Source organism: Pogona vitticeps, chromosome 2 (genome assembly GCF_051106095.1).
Source record: "Pogona vitticeps strain Pit_001003342236 chromosome 2, PviZW2.1, whole genome shotgun sequence".
In the NCBI taxonomy this organism is placed as follows: domain Eukaryota; kingdom Metazoa; phylum Chordata; class Lepidosauria; order Squamata; family Agamidae; genus Pogona; species Pogona vitticeps.
In genome coordinates this window covers 106,074,086-106,095,234 of record NC_135784.1, presented here as the reverse complement: position 1 = coordinate 106,095,234, position 21,149 = coordinate 106,074,086, and the positions used below count along the sequence as shown (strand labels likewise).

At 41.1% G+C, this 21,149-nt stretch overlaps 1 protein-coding gene across 3 annotated transcripts in view; it reads right to left on the bottom strand.

Moving 5' to 3' along the window:
* The window catches only part of ARHGAP26 (Rho GTPase activating protein 26), a 400,569-nt gene that overhangs the window by 133,775 nt on the left and 245,645 nt on the right, over nt 1-21,149 (bottom strand). For all 3 annotated transcript variants that reach the window (XM_020806318.3, XM_020806326.3, XM_020806342.3), the window contains exons 18-19: nt 5,959-6,118; nt 1,082-1,220 (exon numbers count right to left, since the gene is read on the bottom strand). In XM_020806318.3, coding sequence (XP_020661977.2) covers nt 1,082-1,220; nt 5,959-6,118 — 299 coding nt within the window. The remainder of the gene's footprint in view (nt 1-1,081; nt 1,221-5,958; nt 6,119-21,149) is intronic.

Genomic DNA, 21,149 nt, shown 5'->3' with positions numbered 1-21,149 from the left:
AATGACAATTCAAATTTTTTATATTGATATATCTCTTCATGCAGCCTATTGGTTTCTAGAAACTGCAGTCAAATAATTTTTCCAAGTTCTGGATGGTCCTCATCTTGTCACCTGTATAATCTTATTCTGGCAGCCCTTGCTCTTTAGAAGCATTTTAGAACTGCCATCTCCAGCTTGGGACCCTCAGATGCATTGGACTAGAACTCTCATGATGTCCACTAGCTTACTGGTAAATGAATGTGATGGGATTTGTGCTTCAATATAGCAAACAAATTGTTCTGCTTATACAGCGCCCCATAGCACTTAAAGCACTCTCTGGGCAGAGTTTAAAATTTAATATGCAGGCTACACAATACTCCCACACACCAGCCAGCTGAGTACTCAAATTTCTGACCTTGGAAGGATAGAAGGCTGAATTGACTACCTGAGATTGAACCTGATTAGTGAGCAGCTTAGGCTACAGTACTCCAGTTCAACCACTGTGCCGCAGGGCTCCAATACATATATAACAATAATAACAGAACTGCAGAACTGGTTTGCTCTTCAAATTACTAAATATCCAGCAACAGCAATTATGAAAGTAGATCCAGCTAATTGCTGAGGTGCCTACTGGAGGCACCTCATCAATTTGCCTAATACATTTCTGCGTTTATGACAATGTATACTCTAGTCCAGAGGTCCCGAACCCCCAGTCCGTGGCCTGAGCCGGACCGGGCCACGGAAACAGACCTCCCCCCCACCCCCGCATGCACTCCCCCCCACAGCCCATTTGTGACTGTGCGTGCCTGCACCCACATGAGCACTCCCCACCCCTTCGTGCACGCACACAAGTGCACCCTGAGTGCTGCACCACCCTTTATGCATGCGCACAGGGGGGGTGCCCCATCTTCCCCAGCTGGTCCGTGGGGCTAAAAAGGTTGGGGATCACTGCGTCTAGTCCACAGTAAGATATTAGATTGATGTTCTATGCTTGCAACAGCACTTCCCTCTCATTACTATTGATTATGTTCACTGGACAGTATGAAAAGGCACAATGCTATTTTACAAAGTGATCTATCAAACAGAAGTTTAAGATACCTACGCTTTTCACTGGACTGCACAGTATGGAAAAGTGTTAAAGGTCTCTCACTGCATGATGGTGGCTTTGAATCTGTACTCCTCTTTCGAGACAAAAGCAGCTGAGAGTTTGATTGCAGTGTATCTGGAATTGTGTTAAATATCTATTTAAAAAAGAAAGAGAGATAGAGAACAAATTGCAGAGAGTCAGGAATGCTGAAGTATGTACTTCCTTCAAAACCTGATAACACAAGATTGCAGCAATTATAGATGTAATGCCAGTAAAAAAAGTTTACTACAGAATAGCAACCGTCAACAGAGGCAATAAAATTAGTCTAAAAAGTGTTATATTCAAAAATTCCTCCAGTACTTCTAGGTGCAATCATTGTTTTACATCATGAATGATACATTCCTGTGAGTGTAAGAATGTTGTTAAACTGGTCAGAAATTATTTAATGATTTTGATGATAGGGACAATTTAATGGCCTGCATACTAGGAATCTTGGCAATCTACATCAGGTTGTAACCCAACCAGTCATTCCAGGAAACTGTAAGCTGCAATTTCTTTGCTGACATCAACAGCAAGATTCAAATACTGCACACTGATTTTAAATGCATATGCGTAAGTTCAGACAGAGGGCATGCATTGATTTGGCAGAAATGTATTGAAGGGGATTTGGCAGGTTAATCAATGACCTCATTGGACTGATGCTATTCTAAACCACACATCTTCTCTATTAAACTTGCAGAGGCATCAGGGTTATTATCTAAAAGCTTAAATCAGAGCCTGCAATTTAACCAAAGTTACAGTAACAGCACATTGCTGGAAATCCAGCGCTGATCTTTACAAACCACTAAGAGGACTTCTTGATGTGCAATACACAGATGAATAAATAAATAAAGCTCTTATCTACTTGCTCTAGTTACCAGCACTCCAACCCATATCAAGACTCCATAAATTACTGCCATCTGTCTGCCAAAGAAAGGGAAGGAACACCGATGCTAAATATTTGTGCTCATTGCTGTCATGTGATCCTGGCTCTGGGCTTCCAACCAGCTCTTAATTCCTTGCATCTTAAACTAAATAGCATGCCCTGGAGCAGTCTGGTGCGTATGAGCTGAAAAGCTACTGGAACAAATACACCCAGACTGCATTTCAGAATCCATTTCTGTAGCTTTATTAGATCCAGAGAGACTGAGGTATTAGGGCAGGATTAATAGAAAAATGAACATTTAGCTGACTAAAATATGCCTTAACGATACGATTTACACATTCCAGCAAGGAAATTCTAGAGCAGTGGTTCTTAACCTTTGGTTACTCAGGTGTTTTTGGACTGCAACTCCCAGAAGCCTTCACCAGCAGCTGTGCTGGCTGGGGTTTCTGGGAGTTGCAGTTCAAAAACACCTGAGTAACCCAAGGTTAAGAACCACTGTTCTAGAGCACATAAAACAAAGGAAAGGTGCTGATATTTCATTGATGACAACCTGGTGGCAGGAGGCTCCCGCTGGAAAGCCAACCACGGAGAGAAAACCCACAGCCAAACACCTGGAGTGTTCTCAGTTGTAGACCACTTGCTAAACAAAATACCTTAACCTTTCTGCTTCTTAAACAGCAACAGACAAGTTGTCCACTAAGAGAGATCCCTGTCCATTGCTTTTTTCAACAGCCATGCCACCATATTTCTGCATTTCCCCCCATCCATGTTGCCACGGTCCCCCTTGTTCGTTATGCTTGGCCAGAGGCATACGAGGGGGAGCTCCCCACTGGTCTCTGTGATTGGACTTGATGGTCCAGTGTTAAGATTGCCGTTGCATGCCTCTGATAGATCAGAATGAAGGGAAGATCAGTCTTATCAAGGAAATGCTTCAGAACAATCTCCTCCTGCTTGTTGGAGCAAGGCAGAGCTGTTATCCTGCTGCAATCTCCACTGGAAAATACATTCACTATCTGGACAAAATGAACAAAGGTATGTGTGAGGGAATTAAAGTTACAGTAACTAGATTTTGCTCAGAAGTAATTCCATGGGCTGAAATTTGGAGAGGGGTTCTCAGATGCCGTGTCTTCTCAATGATGCATCTTCCCTTTTCAGGGTTTTCAGCAACAGTGCTGGGTAAGAACTGTGATCCAATGCTTTAACCTTGTTACTTTAGTTTGGAAGGAGGATGGGGACAAAATCAGAATTATGTGGCAACAATTCTGTCCATTGTTGGCTCTGGATGCAGCCACTATTTTTCTCTCTCTGATCAAGCAGCATCTTAATATGTCCACTGTCACTTTGCTTTGTGACTAACCCTGGTAAGATAAAGGTAAAGGTTCCCCTTGACAATTTTTGTCCAGTCGTGTTCGACTCTAGGGGGCAGTGCTCATCCCCGTTTCTAAGCCATAGAGCCAGCGTTTTGTCCGAAGACAATCTTCCGTGGTCACGTGGCCAGTGCGACTTAGACACGGAACGCTGTTACCTTCCCACCAAGGTGGTCCCTATTAATCTACTCACATTTGCATGCTTTCGAACCGCTAGGTTGGCAGGAGCTGGGACAAGTGACGGATGCTCACTCCGTCGCGTGGATTCGATCTTATGACTGCTTGGTCTTCTGACCCTGCAGCACAGGCTTCTGCGGTTTAGCCCACAGTGCCACCACGTCCCTGGTACCTACCTGAAAAACTTTCAGCAGCACCACTGAGACAATGGAATTTCTGCCTCTTAGAGCTCCATCCCGCCCCCCCTTCCTTTGCTTTTAGTGTTTACTGTAGGTATTTACCTAAAACTTTTGTTTTCAGCAAAGCTTTCAACCTTGAGTTTTTACTATTTGCTGTGCCTCCCTTTTCACTCTACTGTTTTCGATCCAGCTTTATCTACTACAATCTTAAATGGTTTGTTTTTACACCGATGGGTTGTTGTTTTAATGCCTTACAGTTTTTAATCTTGTTCACAGACAGAAAATCAAAGAAAGAAGTAATCAAATCAAACTCCCTCCGAGAACAAATGTGTATGTTTTGATTTCTCCCTCTAGCAGGGAACCTGCCCATAATTCAGAACAGATTATAAGGAAGGGGTTAATGGGACAACTTCAGGGAATGGAAGTGTCTGTAGAAGGGAGCTGTAAGGAGGTGTCATAGCCTTCCACTTCAGAATTTAGCCTCCTCATCTGGAGAAAAGAAGCACTGTTTCCACCCCCAGCAGGGCAGAGTAAGCACTTTCAGTTAATCCTCACTTTTTTACTTAGCACATCCGTGAAGCAAGGTTAGATTCTGATATGAACTGATTTCTGCACCTTTTCCACAGCATTTAAGCCCATTCCTGAGAATTCCCCCAAACTGGCAGATACAATGATTTTTTTAAACTATCTTTTATCAACCAACTGTACTCTACAGGGAACAAGCTCTGTATTTTGAGAACAAAAGCAACCCACGCTTTGGAAAGCCACTTTAAAATATAATCTGGAATTCTAGTTCCTCCTCACCAGCTTGAGAAGGTTGATTATTAATATATCAGAACAAATTAAGTTGATACAAAACAGGAGCAGGTGCATTAGGTAGCTCTTGCAAAGTAAGATCTCACCAGCTTCACCGTTTTCCCTCTTTCATCTTCGAATGCAATGAAGATACCAACCCACAGTAGTTAAGTATGTCAGCAACTAGCAGAATCAGTGCTCTATATTTCCCTCTCTAAGTGCCTCTTCTGTATGTCATGCTTTTAAAAAATCAGTGCTTTAAAAGACAGTTTCAATGATCAGTTGCAAATAGTTACGTTTTAGAGAGAACACTAGAATGATTTTTCCATGGAGGAGAATGAATAGCAGAAAGCTGCAAGGGGTGACTTACAGATGCAGCACATGAACTGACATTCAATTATTGAAATGTAAATATAAAGCGACTACAGAAACAAGTCAGGGAAGATGCCACTGGAATATCTGTTATGTTCATTGTTAAAAAATGCCCCCCTTTCTGCTTTGTCTTACACCTGACTAACAGACTCCGTCCTTTAGCCAATATTTTCTTTTACAAATTGAAAGAAGAAACCGTTCAGAATTTTTAAAAAGCAACTTCCCAATTTTTTTCATTGATTCTTTTTGTGGCTTCTTCTCATGGATTCTGACAGTTAAGACAAAACAGCAATTACTGATAAAACAGACAGACTTTTCATGAATGGATGAGAATGGATACTGCACCGAGAGATTAAAAACAAAGGAGTTGTTCCATGAAAACTGTGGGAACGCTGTATTATGCCAGGGTGAATGGTATCAGATAAAAAGTCAAAAACCGGGACAATCCTGTGTGTATTGACACATAATGTACACATGCTCATAAGAAATAGGCCTGTTTCCTCCTCGTCTGAAGCAAAATAATGACGTGACATCAGCAGCCGTTACTGTATATCAAATCACTCCTACATTTTGGAACTCTGTTCCCACCTATCTGCGTACACTGTTTGGAGGTCTGCAAACTTCAACTGAGTTAGGAGTGTGGATGACTATAATGGCTGCTGCTGTCACAAAGGGTATTGCCTTTCCCCTAAAGTGAGCAGGACAGTCCTATACAAAGAAGGGTATCTTTTCAAAGAAAGGGGACAGGATAAATAAAATAGACTTATCAGGTCAACAGTTGAACAGTGAATCAAATTTTATCTAAATTCGAAGTCCTTGTTGGAAATTAAAATTGAACTCAGGTCATTATTACATCTCAACTAGTATTCCACCACCCCCAGAAATCAACAACAGCAATCCTGGATGGTGGTGTGAACAAATACATATGCTTAGAAAGATGGAGCTATTAAGAATAAAGTTATTTTCTTTTCTTACAATTCTGTGGGAAAGGATAGCTATGAAATATATTCAGTGAATTAGAAAGCTTTCATCAAGTTTCCTTAAAAATTAGAATATGTGCAAACTCAATGAAGTTACCTTTTCATGGTTTTCTATTAAGATCTCAACCACAATGTTTTGGAATTTGATGTCCATTATCGCTGCAACGGTTTCTTCTTGAGGTCGCATTAGCGTTGGTCCAAAAACAACTCCCAGGTTTGCAACAGTCATCAAGTTCTGTTTGTGGTTCTTAGCAACACTGCAGTGAAGTGAAAACAGATGATATTGAGGAGGCTAGAAAAGGTCAATTTCCCTTTGAGCGAAATCCCATTTCAACCATTTAGCTGAACTCAGCACTGCGGAAAGGTACCACGAACCATGATGTCTGCTGTATGGATTTCTCAACAAATCATCCAGGACCACAAGCTATCCCACTGTGCTGTAGAGACTGAAAACTGAGGTGATCAATAAACTGACCATGTAAGCATTTAGGGAAGATCAGATATCCTTATTCTGTTTCATTAATGTTGTGCATTTGGACTGCGCCTATATTCTGGGTTGTGTTTTCATTTTTGCACCTTCCAATTTAAATTAGAGAATTTCTCATATTAATTTCAAAATAATTATGCCTTCTCCCCCTTTACCATGCGTTCTTCTACATGTGTTCTTCCTTTTCAAGTTCAAGCCATAATTATTTATAGGGATTCAGTTAGATAACATTAAAAAAAGACAAAGGTGCACTAGAAGAGGAAACACTCCACATAAGAACTATATGTGGTGATAGTCATTGTCAGAACATGGCTAATCAATTTCAGAGAAGTAATTATGTTTATTAGATTCAATGACAACAAGTCTTAGGAACAGGTTTACTGTAGCATGAAAGCCTGTGTAAAAAAAAAACTTCATTAGATACACAACTATCCTCAGTGCATTATATAATAAACATACACACATAAACATTCCAAACAGTGTTGTCAACCACACTATAATATGCAAGGCAGCAAAATCTATGACATCTGTATTCAAAACCCAAATGCCTAAGTACTGTGACTCATTCACAGCAGCCATCATTTGATCTGGCCACTGTGCTATCTGGTTCCGGGGACAATTCAAAGTGCTGGTTTTAATCTATAAAGCTCTAAACTGCTTAGGTCCAAGACATCTCAAGGGCGGTGTCTCCCTTTACGCTCCTGTTCGGGTGTTAAGATCATCAGGGATGGCCTTTCTTTCAGTCCTACCACCTTCACAGGTGCATTTGGTGGGGGCACAGGATGTGGATGCACACAAGACGCTAGAACAACCTCCCACAGGAGGCCGGGCTGGCCCCATCTTTGCTGTCTTTCCGCAAGCAGGCAAAGACCTTTCTCTTCAGGTAAACTCTTCCTTAGTAACTGGCTTGTCTGGGAGAGTTTTTTAAAGGGAGTGGTGTGTCTTTTAGTTTGAATCTGGTTTTGGTGCTGATTTTGTTTACTATTTTTAGAGTAGTATTTGTTGGTTCTTTTTAATACTTGTAAACATGCTGTTTTTAGCTTTTAAATATTGTCTTTTAACAATGTAAGCTGCCTTGGGTCCTTTCTAAAGAGAAAGGTGGGAAATAAATAAATAATACTGTATTTCGAGCCATGCTATTCTATTTATTACACCAAGAAAGAAACCCAGGATTCTGATTAAGTTTAAAATGAAAATATGAATTTTTTGCAAAAATATTTAGCAATTTAATAACAGAACAAGAGATCAGTGCTTTGATGAAAGGAAATCTGCTTGTGTATTGAAAATTGATGTCACAGCTATAAAGGAGAATGCATTCAAAAATGTTCTCTCTTAAGTAGTCAGGCCCAAGAACTGATAACAGTGTTATTTATTGTGCCTGGAGATGGCTCTCATGGTGCATGATTTTAATTTAATGCAAAGTCTCTGACTCACTGGGGTCAATGGTAAGACAGACGATTCCCTTTGATCTCACCAATAATCTGCAGCAATATATTTCAGCAAGAGAAAAATATCTCAAATGACTGTAGTTGGAGGGAAAGACTGGAGAATGGTTTCCCTACACCTTAACAACTAGCTTCTGCAAATTGAATGCTGGAACATATTGAAAAATGGACTGAGACCAGAAACTGTCGTTCCATATCTTCTCAAACTGAAAGCAGCTGTTTCAATGGCAGACCAACAAAATGAAATTATAGGCCAGACAGACACATAGGGGTGGATAAAAATGTTTTTTAAAAAATCAAATTGATTTAAATCATGATTTTTTAAAAATCAACTCTAAATCAAATCCACCTTGTAGAAAATCCCAAAAGGTAGGGCAGGCATAGAAAAAGAGAACCACACACACAACGGAACTGTAGGACAAAGAAGCCAGAAAAATAGCAAGTGGGTCATTTTGTGATATGGTTGCAACTCATGACACTTTCATAATATAAAGGGGACATATATACTCTGTTTCACCGAAAATAAGACCTAACCTGAAAATAAGCCACGGTTAAGTGAAAACCCACCCTCCACCATTGTGAAGCAACCAGAAGAAGATGACATGACTGTGTTTGAATAAACGTAGATTGTTGTACATGAAAAAAAATAAAATATCCCCTAAAAAATAAGCCCTAATGCATTTTTTGAGCAAAACTTAGTATAAGACCCTGTCTTATTTTCAGGGAAACACGGTACATTCTAAATATAAGTTAAATTATAATTGCACTGGATTTCTAAATGCATGATATATTTATGCAGAATGTATTTATGCAGAAAGAACAAGCTCCCATCTCTGCATTCTTCTGCTCTTTATGTCTGAGTAAGAAAGTGTAGGAAAAATTGAGACCAAGACTGCTGAAACTTTATTAACATTCTGTACACTTCTTTCACAACCTTTTCATCTACCACAGAAGCTGCAAGTAAGCAAGCAAGAGATTTTTAAGTACTAACCCTAAACCTATTAAAATGCTCTCTAATTTCAGCAATCTTAAGATCCAACCATTAGAATCAAATTCATTGCATCCCACCATCTATCTATAGCAGAATCGATCAAGAGCAGAGCTTTGTCCTGTTTTATTTCATCTACTGAATTGGGCTGCTGTTTCAACCTGACTGAACTTGATTACAGCTGGAACATTTCCTGGGGGCCAAGTGTTTGCAGGATTGTAGAGTTCCTTGCCTTGACCAACCCCCAGCAGGCCAGAGGAGCCCAGGAGAGTGCAAGACTTCCAGGCCCATAGCTGGCAGGGATAGGCCACCACAGGTGGAGGAAGGGTCAGCAATGGACGAAGACATGATGGCAGGAAGGAGAGGGCTGAAGTTGCAAGGCTCGGGGTCATCATTGTCAACCAGGTAGGAGGAAGGGGAGATACGAGAAGAGGAAATTAAGCATGGGGACTCCAGCTTATAGGCCAAACACACATACACACACATAGTGGGGAAGGGGCTGGGGACCTGGGGCTCTGGCAACACAGTCCCCAACTGATCCAGCACCACCTCAGCCTTGCAGTCCTTGCCTCCTGTCAGGAGCTGTAGCACCTACCCCAACCCAGCTTCAGCATTGGAGAGACATGTGGCAACAGATGCAGCCAAGGAGACTCTGGGAGGAGCAGCACCATGGAGCAGGGTCCCCATCACCTGCCTTTATTTACCAGCTCTGCCTAAAAGGGCTGCACCTGAGATTAGGAATCATACTTCCTGCCTGCTTCTCCTGCAGACTTGGACTGTCAAGAACCCCAGTGAAATCAACCGTTGTCCCAGTAAGAGGGACTGTGCCCAAGGGGTTAGTGCTGGAAACGCAACCCCTTGAGAACATGGGGGAAGGGGCAGTAGGGGCTGACTCTCTGCCTTTAATAAAAGCTGCAATGAGTGATAAAATCAGGCTGGAACCCATGGTTTTTTTTGCTGAGGAATTCCTCAGCCGTCACTGCCCTGGGAGAGGGAGCCAGTAGGACTCATACTTGCCAAGTACGAAATGAATATCAAAGAACTTTATTGTAATCTACCAAATACAGCTTTTAATTATTAACATATTATATTATTATAGTAATTCTTTGATTTATGATTTAAACATGAAGCAGGCTGGCACCTGTTTTATTAAAGAGGACAGAAAGCAACATTACTGAGGCCTGACAGCCTGGCTTCTAATTTCTATAGAAACTTGTGTTAGCTTGACAAACACATGGGCTTTTTTGGCACTAATTTATAAGCATTTTACTGTATATCCACTTAAATATTTTTATAACTGATGAAGAGTAGAGTGCCTCAAGCAAAATCTCCTTACTAACTGTTAGACTGGAGGAAGTAAAACAGCACATTCATGTCTCCAAAAAAAGTCCTTTGCATTCCCACCAACAGTGTGAAATGTAAATAAGGCAAGGCACATTAAAGTACCAACAAATTTCAGTTTGTCTGTCTTTACTTGTATCTGCATATGTCTTTGCAAGCAATATATCATAAAGTACCAAAGGAAAGAAAAAAAGATGGGAGATAAATTTCATTCCATAGCAGTATGACATTACATGGTACACAGAGAAATAGCAACCCACAGCTCATTATAAGGTCTGGGGTATATGCTACTGTGAAAGTAAAATGGAATTAAGTTTCTAAAGACTCTGCAAAACTGTATGCAAGAAGTACTGTATAAGATGATACTTTTGACTAAAATCTTTAGATTAAAAATTGAGGGTCATCTTATACACGGAAATAAGGAGGGGGGAGGGATCAAAGTGTTTTGATCCCTGCTTTCCCCCTCCACTTTCCTGCGAGGAAAGTGCTTTCCAACTCCAATTCCTTCACAAGAAAGTGGAGGGGGAAAGCATGAATCATCAAAGTGCTTTGATTTCTGCTTTGTCCCTCCACTTTTCTGTGAGGGAAGTGCTTTTCCCCTCCACTTTCTTTGCAAGGAATCATCAAAGGAAAGTGGAGGGGGAAAGCACAAATCAAAGTGCTTTGACGATTCCTGCTTCCCACCTCAACTTTCTTGTGAAGAAAGAAATTATGGGTTACAAAGTGGGGGGGACGGCTTCTACATGGGGGCATCTTATACACAGAAAAATACGGTAAATAATGTCAAATTCCTTGCCATCTTACTCAGGGACAACAAGCTGTTGCTAATGTTAAGATGTCTTCCTACCATTAACCATCAGGATTTATTGTAATTAGAGATGGGGACAAATTTAAAAATGGATAGCTTATTCCGACGAATATAGCCATCTCGTTAAATATTCGTCAATCCGTATTTGTGGGTTGCACAGACCCCCACGAATACAAAGGAATGACTATTTACCCGTTTCTATTCATCCTTCATATTAAAAAACAAACACACCATTCTGCTTACCAGCCACCAATCAGCTGATCAGCGGCAGAAAGGCAGCCACCACCCCACACAGCCACCCAATGCCGCAGCCTACCCCCAAACCCCTTCCTTAGGCCCCACACCACCTCACCCCCACTGACACCCTCTTACCTTAATCGTTGCTGCCAAGGTTTTCTGGCCTCGGAGCCATGCATGTAAAAATGGAGACTGGCTGCCCTTTGCAAAGATGGCAGCTGCAGCTTCATTTAGGGTAGGGAAGCTGCAGCTGCCATCTTTACAAAGGGCAACCTGGATTTCCTTAGCCTGTCTTAGCCACCATGGCTTCGAAGGCCTGATGGAGACCTCGGCAGCAGCTATTAAGGTAAAGGGTGTCGGTGGGAGTAGGGTGGGGGCTACGGTAGGGAAAGGAAGGGGGTGTGAGGGTAGGCTGTTGGGGTGGCTGCTTGTGTGTGGGGGGGTGGCTGTCTATCGGCTTCTGATCAGTTGATCAGCGGCTGGTAGGCAGAATGGGCTTCTGTGCCGTGTGGTAAACTCTCCTGCGGGGACCCAATTTGTGGGTGAATAACTCGGATGTCTGATACTTAATCTTCACCAAAGTTGGCAGACGTATTGGGGAAAGACATAGGAAGCTCTGTTGTGATTCTGGAGTCTCTAGGTACCTGGGGGAGCTTTCCTGGGGGAAATGTATAAATAATGATTATATAACTCGGGGGTCCGTGATCCAATGTTCACCAAACTTTCAGGAGTTGAAGAAAAACACCTGGGGAAGCTTCCCTGCATATTTGGTATCTCTAGGTAGTTGGGGGCCAGTGTTATAGCTGTTTAAAGTGCAGACAAATCAATGGATCAATTCGTCGAAGAATATTCGTATATTCCTATTCGTTGATCCGTTAGCCTTGACAAATAACAGATCAAAATGAATCACCATTTTTTTGTCCCCATCTCTAATTGTAATCTACCAAACACAAGGTTGTGCCATGGGGTGGAGAACCCATGCCAGAATTACACAGTGGCAGAGTGACTTAGAAAAAGCCGGACACAAAAATTTGCAATGGTTATTACCACTCTGCATTCCATTTTCAAAGCATAAAGTATACTGAGTGACTTAGATTTTCACATTGTTCTTGTGAACAATGTTAACAATTTCATACAATGACATCAGGAAGATCTAGAAAGCTGATGACGTTGGAACTACAATTATTGCAATTACTTTGGCAGGTAGAACCCCACCATGGCAAGTCTTTTTCCAAGTTCCTCTAGCATAGAAATTAGTTATCCATTCCATTGATGGGCTTGGGGGGTGGAAATCACATGAAAATAATAAGGAATTCTTGCTCTCCCCATCACTAGAGGACTACTCTAGTCATACTAATTACAGTCAACAATATGGGTACATAATTGCATTGAGTCACCGCTACATCCTTGCCCCAGGAAAAGGGCACTTGTATAAACAGAGCAGATGTCCTTCAGTATACATTTTCTGGGAAAACAGATGAGAACATGACATGTACAGGTAAGCGGCCGTTACACAAAACAAATACTAGCATCTATTCTTGTCACTGCTGCAATACAGAACAGAACAGAGTTTGATATAAGATGTTCTACTATTCCAAGGGGAAGGGATGGGGAAGAGAGACAATAATTCAGAGAAGATAGTTCCCAGAAAACGATATATGCAATTAAGAATTGCTCTTGCAAATCCATTCTTAATTCTGAAACCTGGTTATGTAATAAACAGTTATGCACAAGAAATACTGAAAAAATAAAATGAAACATATATTTTAATAGAACAGATATTAAAAATCCATTTTACCCAAGTTTTAAGTTTAGAGACCTTATTATGGTATTTCTTAAAAAATAGTTGGGCGAATCAGATTCTCACTTGGAAATGCAGGTTTAAGCTTCCATTGAGCCATGAAATGCACTGAGCAACCTTGAGCCAGCAATTCTCTGTCTCTTGTCTGACCTACCTTGCTGAGTTTTTGTAAGGTGAAAAGGAAGGAAAACATATGCAGTGCTTTGAGTTTACTGGCAGAAAGGAAGTTTATGTAAAAAAATCAAGAATACTACAGATTGAACCCAAAGGCTTTTAGACAACTCAAAAGTGTTGCATTGGTATTATGCGCCTCTTGTTGTGCCCTAAGATCCAGTGGTTATGCTATTCAGAACAATTACTACAGACCTTCTACTACTGGAAAGAACTGATATAGAACAATGCTGCAATTCCCACTGCTGCATTAAACTCCACCCCCACTCCAAGAAGGAAATGAAAAAGTCAAGACAAATACGGCCAATTTCAAGAATTGTTCTTGCAGCATTTGCCATTCACAAATAACACGTTCCACGTTCCACACATTCTCAGTATTTATGACATCTAACAATCCTTCATGAATGATTATGCTACAAAACAACACCATAAAGAAATTGCCTTGAGGTTGTAACCCAACCAAATAACCAAACAAACATTTTTTTGCTTGCTTTGTGTCGTGTCACTGATTTCAGTGACTATGGCTAGTCAATGACCAGTCATAACTTGATCATTTACATTGTTGTTTTTATTTTTATCTGCCATCAAGTCACTTCTGACTTTTGACAACCTTAGGAACGAGCAATCTCCAAAATTTCCTGTCCTCAACAGCCCTCCTCAGCTCCTGCAGACTCAACCCTGTGGGGTCCTAGGGTGTGTTCCAGGACCCTTTAGAGACTCACCATGCCCCCCCGGGATGCCAGAGGGGGCAAAATCGCCACCTTCTGGGACTCTTTTGAGGCTTGGGAAGCTTCAGAAGAGTCCCAGAAGGTGGTAATTTCGACCCCTCTGACACCTGGGGGGGGGGGAAGGGTGAGTCTCTAAAGGGTCCTGGAACACACCCTAGGACCCTTTAGAGGCTCACCCTGCCCCCCCACCAGGCCAGAGGGGGCGAAATCGCCACCTTCTGGGACTCTTTTGAGGCTTGGGAAGCTTCAGAAGAGTCCCAGGTGGTGGCGATTTTGCCCCTTCTGGCCTCCGGGGGGGGGCAGGGTGAGCCTCCAAAGGGTCCTAGGGTGTGTTCCATAAGATGGACCTCTCCATAAGGCTCACAAATTTGTAGGAGAAGAAAACAGATTATTTTTTTCCTGTTTTCTTCTCCTAAAAAATTGGTTTGTCTTATGTAGAGGTGCGTCTTATGGAGCGAAAAATACGGTACTTCATTTGGATTTGACATGCAACTCTATAGCAATTTAGTGATTCTCTGCTACTCAATGCAGAGAGGTAGAAACATCCTCACCCATAAAATCTGGAGAAAGAGCTGAAATTGGCAGAAGGGAAGCCTGGCCCAAAGCTTGTCTGCCCTGGAAGGAGAATCTGGAGGCAGTTCAGGTGTTTCTGATCTCTCAGCATTCTCTTCAGCCTCAGTTAACCCTTCTGGGTCCAGGTCTTCGGATGCACTCATGACAGTCTACTTGCTTCCCAACCCTGGACTGGGGAGGTGCTGGCCACGTGAAAGGCCAGGTCTTTGAAGGGATCTTGCATTTGCCCAGAGATGAAGAACACTAACTCTGCCCAAAGACACACCAGGCCCCACCCAGCCCCAGGGCAGGGAACCACGCAGGAAGGCATACAGGGATGCTCATACAGCACTTCAGAAGGTAAGGACATGCAGAAATATGCACAAGTTCTCAAAGAAGGGGGTAAAGCAACTGAGTTGGGGCAGAGGACGAATGAGCAGCACACATACCACTTCTTCAATCCCATCACCTGAGACTATGGCCTCATTCAGCTTATTTGTATGGACACACCTGATGTGAAATGACCTCTTGCCTATTCAACTTTGAATGGTCTGGACAAGAAATACTGTGAATGAACAACCACTCATTTGATTCAACATATCATCTTCACGTCATGTTTTCTTCCCTTCAACATGAAACACTGGAACATTTTTTATGATGTATTGTTATGTCCTGTACTAATATTGTGCATTTATTTTCCAATCCCAGAGAGCCATCAGCCTAAAGCACAGAAACACACAACATGATGATCTGAAGTTGTTCACCTGTATCTTCATGGCATTTGTAGCATGTAGTTCTGCTGCTTTCAAACACTGGAATCTCACTACAGTCCTATTTACATCTTTTTATATATTTCAATGGGAACTGTGTACAAGTATTGTGCTGCATAATGTATTTGCAAAGATAAGTGGCCTAAATGCTGTTATTTCTCAAAAATGGGAATCAGGCTTTTACTATAGGGTCATACTTATTTTGTTCAGACTTGCCATATTATTCTGTACATTCAGAGACTTAACTACTTTTATTAAGAGACCATTATATTGGTTTTCTTTTGGAGAGAAATCACTGCAAATACAAGCTGTGCACAAAAGCCAGCTCATTTCCAAAAGCCTCCAGGAGCTATCGATCATTGACAGAAGGCTAATAATTGCTGAAATTATACTTGCCTTCAAAAAATGTCACCACTATCACCCCTGTGGGGAAATATTGAGAGATCATGCACACTTGAACTATAAAATTATGTTCCCTCAATGGCCAAAATCCTATTGTGTAAGGTATACCTAAGTAGGGTTATGACATCATTAGGTAAAGGTAAAGGTTCCCCTTGACAATTTGTCCAGTTGTGTCCGACTCTAGGGCATGGTGCTCATCCCCGTTTCGGCGTTTGTCCGAAGACAATCTTCTGTGGTCAAGTGGCCAGCGTAACTAGACATGGAACACCGTTACCTTCCCACCATGGTGGTACCTATTTATCTACTTGCATTTGCATGCTTTTGAACTGCTAGGTTGGCACCAATGACATCATTGGTGGAGGCAAATTTTTAGTAAAGACTTTCATCTTCTGTCCTGCAAAGCTTGCCTGACTCCTGTTTGATGTTCTTCTTCATATGCAAGGCATAAGAGCCCCAGAACAGAAGGAAGCGGTCTTGATAACCAAAATATCTCCCCTCACCACTGCAATCACCACTCTTCTGTAGTATAACTTATAGAACAGGATTTGGATTATCAAATGCAACATATGCTAAAGTAAAAGCCTGGACTCCAGTTGCAGAATATCTGGAATTGTAGTAGGCTTTCTTTTCTCCACAAAAAGCTTATGCCATAGCAAAACAGATATGCAATTATTGTTCTTATATGTTTATATACAACGTCAAGTACACTGCAGAAGCAACAAGCAGGTGTTAAGCCAGATAAAGGGGGTCAAGGAGTCACTTCAGGGCAATTTTCTTGTGCTTGACTGTTTCTGACTAACAGAAACAGGGCACTTGTATTAAAAACAACTGATTCTAGATAATCAGGTAAAGTATTTAATGCCTTCTATAACGTAGGCCTTGCTAAAAACTGTTATACAAAGTAAGGCATTTTATCCCTAAGTCCCCCCTGCTTTATAACTTTCTTTAGGTTTCTGAAATTATGTCCATCTCCCTTTCTTCAACCTTCACTTTCTCAGCCAGAAGCCTTGTAGTAGAAACAATTCCAAAGTAATATGGGGGCTTACTGGATTTTTCTCTAAACTTGTTTTTAAACCATCAGTTATTTTCAAAAATCATTCAAACATATTTCAAAGCTTGAAGAAACATGTTCAGAATTATCTTCTTTCTTGATTTTGTTTGTTTTAGTGGTGTATTGGTGCTAAAATGAAAAGCTTCCAACCTGACGTTTTCAAGGGATACCCAGTGCTAATCCATTTCTGAAATCAGCTGTCTTTAAAAACAACCTTTTAAGAAATCTTTAGGAAAGCTCTGCAAATGGTGCTCTCTGTTGGAATATTTAGTTTGTTTATTTAGTGATAGTTTAGTGCTAAATATGCCAACTGAGAAGCTTTTACTGCCTAAATTAATCCATGGTAGAATGCAAATCTTTTAAAAACCCTTGATGTTAGGCCATTTTTAAATGTCTGGAAAGTCACAGGAAGTAGCAATGGATGAATTAAGGCAATACTTACATTGTATAATGGTGTGAGAAATAGTGATAAAATCACTTTGGAACCCAGTACTGTACTTTCTGTGGAAGAGCCCTAACCTTTTCTCAATTTGCCTATTTCATAACACAGGCGAAAACAAGAAGCACCCATGATGTGAATTGGTTTGTTAAGTAGGTACATTCACTGCAGCAGCTTGAATCTTGTTTGGGAGAAGCAGGCAAATTATAAAGAAATTGGTGACAGCTGGTTCTTTAATTATGTTTGAAATGCATTAGGGCAGAAGATGAAAATGCTTGGTAGGGAAGGGGCAGAATAGATAATTATTTAGGAAAATAATATCTTCTTCTGCGTAGCAGGACACCTTCTTCTAGTCTAACTTTGGCTCCTGGTCATCCTGGTCACACAAGAGAATGAGTCACATAGGTCACACAGATCTCTGGAATGACCTTGGATTTCACCGTGAAATTGAAGAAGTGAAAATGAAGATGCTCTTTTGTATTATCTTAATGTAACTAGTAAAAGAGCATGTGTATGAACTAAAGTAATTGTTTTGCTGTTGTTTTGTGTGTCATATTTTAGATTTTTTAAAAAACACTTGTGCAACTTCTGCAAATGGGTATTTTCACACCCATGGGTAGTTACCAATGATAAAAAAAGCTTTCTTCAGAGAAATATAGAAAAAAAGGATATTAAGTTCTCTACTCCAACAGTATCATTTATGCTTAAATTCAAACAACGCATCAGCCCATATATCTGTATTTTGCCATAAGTAGAAAGCAGAGCAAACCAGTGCACTACACCACTGGTTCTTAACCTTGGGTTACTCAGGAGTTTTGGACTGCAACTCCCAGAAGCCTTCACTACCAACTGTGCTGGCTGGGGTTTCTGGGAGTTGCAGTTCAAAAACATCCAAGTAACAAAGGTTAAGAACCACTGCATTACACCAGTGGTTCCCAACCTTGGATCTCCAGATGTTCTCAGTCAGCACAGCTAGTGGTGAAGGCTACTGCGAGTTTCAGCCAAGGAACAGATTGCGAACCACTGTACTTCACCAGAGCTACCTATTTTTGTCATTTGTTCGCTTGTTGTAACATCTAGGTAGCTCAAAAGAACTGCTGCTTGAAGAGAAATTTAGCAATCTTTTAAAAAGCACACAAAGCGTGAGATGTTAAATATTCAGATAAAAATACTTACCTAAAAAACAAAACACAAAATTTTAAGAAGTGTTATTTCCTTGCCAGTGATGCAGTGGTAAATTTGGAAATGTTGGAAAATTCATGATAGTCTACCTTGCCGCCATAAGGAGAATCCAAACATGCAGGCTGCTGGATCAGTACATACCAACAATTAAGCAGCAGGTCTTTTGTAAAGCCAACACCTCTAAATTAGCCACCCATGTCCAACCACCTCAGATACTTTGCATGACAACAGGAATAACTTGCAAAGATATCTTGATCCTGGGAAAATCCATTCCTCTGCCTGGAGATGAGAGATAAACTCAAAGGAAGCAGAAAAGTCTGAGTGAGTGGTTAGTGGATAATGTTATAATCCTTGCTACTGAAAAAGTCCCAGTGCTTCAAGCCCTGGCTCCATGACACCACTCATAGTAGCAGAAGTGTAAACTTGAAACAGAATACTCACAACATTGTAAACACATCACACCACAAGACATGTGACACTTGTCAGGTTGAGCCAGGGCAATTACAGGAAAATCAAATTAAGGTGCAATCTGAGAAATTTTCTCAATAGCAGTATTAAAAGTAAATAGATATGAAATGTTGCTTTTTATGAAGCAAGTTAGCACAGACTGCCACCAAAAAATCAAAATAATAAGAACTTCAATGTTCTGTTCTGAGATTTGTAATGGGGAGGAATGGTCAATATCATCTACAGCTGTTCATGCTGGCATTTCCTCAGTTTCTAGAACAATTCTATGTAGATCTTGCTACATTAGAAAAGATGATTCACGAGTACTATCTGTGGGTATTAGAAATACATGTAGAAGTTCTATAAGGGAAGAAGTTGGGAGAGGGGTATGTAACACAAATACAAGATTTAAAACATCAGGGGCCAGAATCCAAGTGAATAAGTCTGCTAAACCAAATTCATCAGTACAAATTTCAACAGCAAATTGCCACTATTTAAGAAATTGGCAGTTCAGTTCTCGTCCTGTGCCAAATCACGCAACTGGAAATACAACCACTGATTTCTTCCTTAGCTACAGTTCACTGCTGAGATATGAACTAATGTACTTATCCAGGTGGGCACAGGTAACAGGATTGTGGTCAATGCATATGAATTTATCAGGATTTTTTTAAAAAAGGCAGAATATTTAAAGAAGTAATGCCCATCAGATATTTCAGGTTGAACCATCTAAGTCCCTACCTCTGCCTCAAAAAGCCAGACTTGAGAAATATACCAAACATTAAATGCCACTTGTAAGGGGTGAAAGAGATAAAAGAAAATGCAGGATACTGTGGAGGGAATATGCTAAAATAAGGTAGACAATTGCAAATGTGAGGAGAAGCGATCCTGGAAACAGAAAGCAGGGATACATGCTGTTACTGGTTCAATAGAATTAAAGTATGCACATGACATTCCTCAGATGGTCTGAAGCAAAGTCCTCTCTCCCAATAGTTCAAAACAAAAATTAAGAACGTTTAAGAAAATAATGGCAGCTTGGACAGTTTACAAATGGATCTGTGAGCAACAGAATCAAAGGACTTGAAACGTCTGTTCTTTAAACAGCAGTTGTAGGTGGTTTCTGTGAAACACAATCAAATAGGGCAAAGAACTTGGTTACATAAACATTTTGGGCAACTGACACTATGCACTTTCAACCACTATCCGACTTTAACTTTGAAACAAACCAAAAGCCACAAAAATCCAGGGCAACTACAAAAAACACTCTATAAAAATGTCATGCCTCATATACCAAACCAGAAATAAAAGAATGATCAGGTATGAAGTAAAACCCTCACTCACAAAATGATTATTACATTACATTATATTAACTGACTTCGTGGTCAGTTCTGTTCAGCAGGAGCAGCACTTACAACTTCCTTCTTTTTTGTTTCGCTTTTGAAAAAAATATATTGACTTCAACTCCACCATTTAGATTTTGTAAGGATTTTAGGAGGGTTTGACCAGCTCAGTTTCATGCTAGCTGATGGTCTGTCCTAAGCTTCCTATTTTGTGTCACTAGTTTCTTCGAATCAGATCCAAAATAGTGATGTACCAACTTCTTTTGGACCCTGAGGGCACACAGACATCTCAGTGATTTTTCCCCCTAGATCCCCAGAAAAATATTCAGATTATCATGAACTTCTGAAGTAGCTTTTTTATCACTAGAAAAGGCTGAGTAATTCAAGTTTACATGCTGGCTACCCAGCACTCTCCTATCTACGCTTATTCATTCCAACCTTTCAACTCCCTGACAATATATATACTGTATTTGCTGGCGTATAAGACTTTTTTTGCTCTGAAAAACATGCCTCCAAGTGGGGGGGGTCGTCTTATACGTCGGGTGCACTTCAGTTGGGATAGACATAGCTGCCCATAGTGGCCTTCCGATGCTTGCCCAGTGCCCATAGTAGCCTCCCAATGCCTGCCCACCTCATTCTATATACCATCCAGTATCACACAGTATCCAGTGTGGCCGCAGCGAGCATCAGCAGCGAGACAGGGGTGCCAGCCTTTTGGACATTACTGGCCCGTTCTGCTCGGTGGGAAGCAGCGGCGCTCCAGCCTGCCCCTTGTCTACGCAGAGCTCACACATGCGCACTTGCGCACTAGTGCCAGTCACAGGGAGATGCAGGGGTGAGCCGGAGGCGCTGCAGTCGTGCTGCGGCCGTACAATGGTGACAATGAATAGCACCTTTTATTTGGTGTGTGGAAGGTGTGCAGAAGAGGGGGTAGTCTTATATGGCGAGTATATAACAAACTCTATATTTTGAGTGGAAATGTTGGGGGGCGGGTCGTCTTATACACCCAGTCGTCTTATACGCTGGCAAATACGGGTAGGTTATCTAGAAAACTCTTTCAATCACCATTTAGCAAAGGTTGTCAAGAAATGCATGAAAGGAA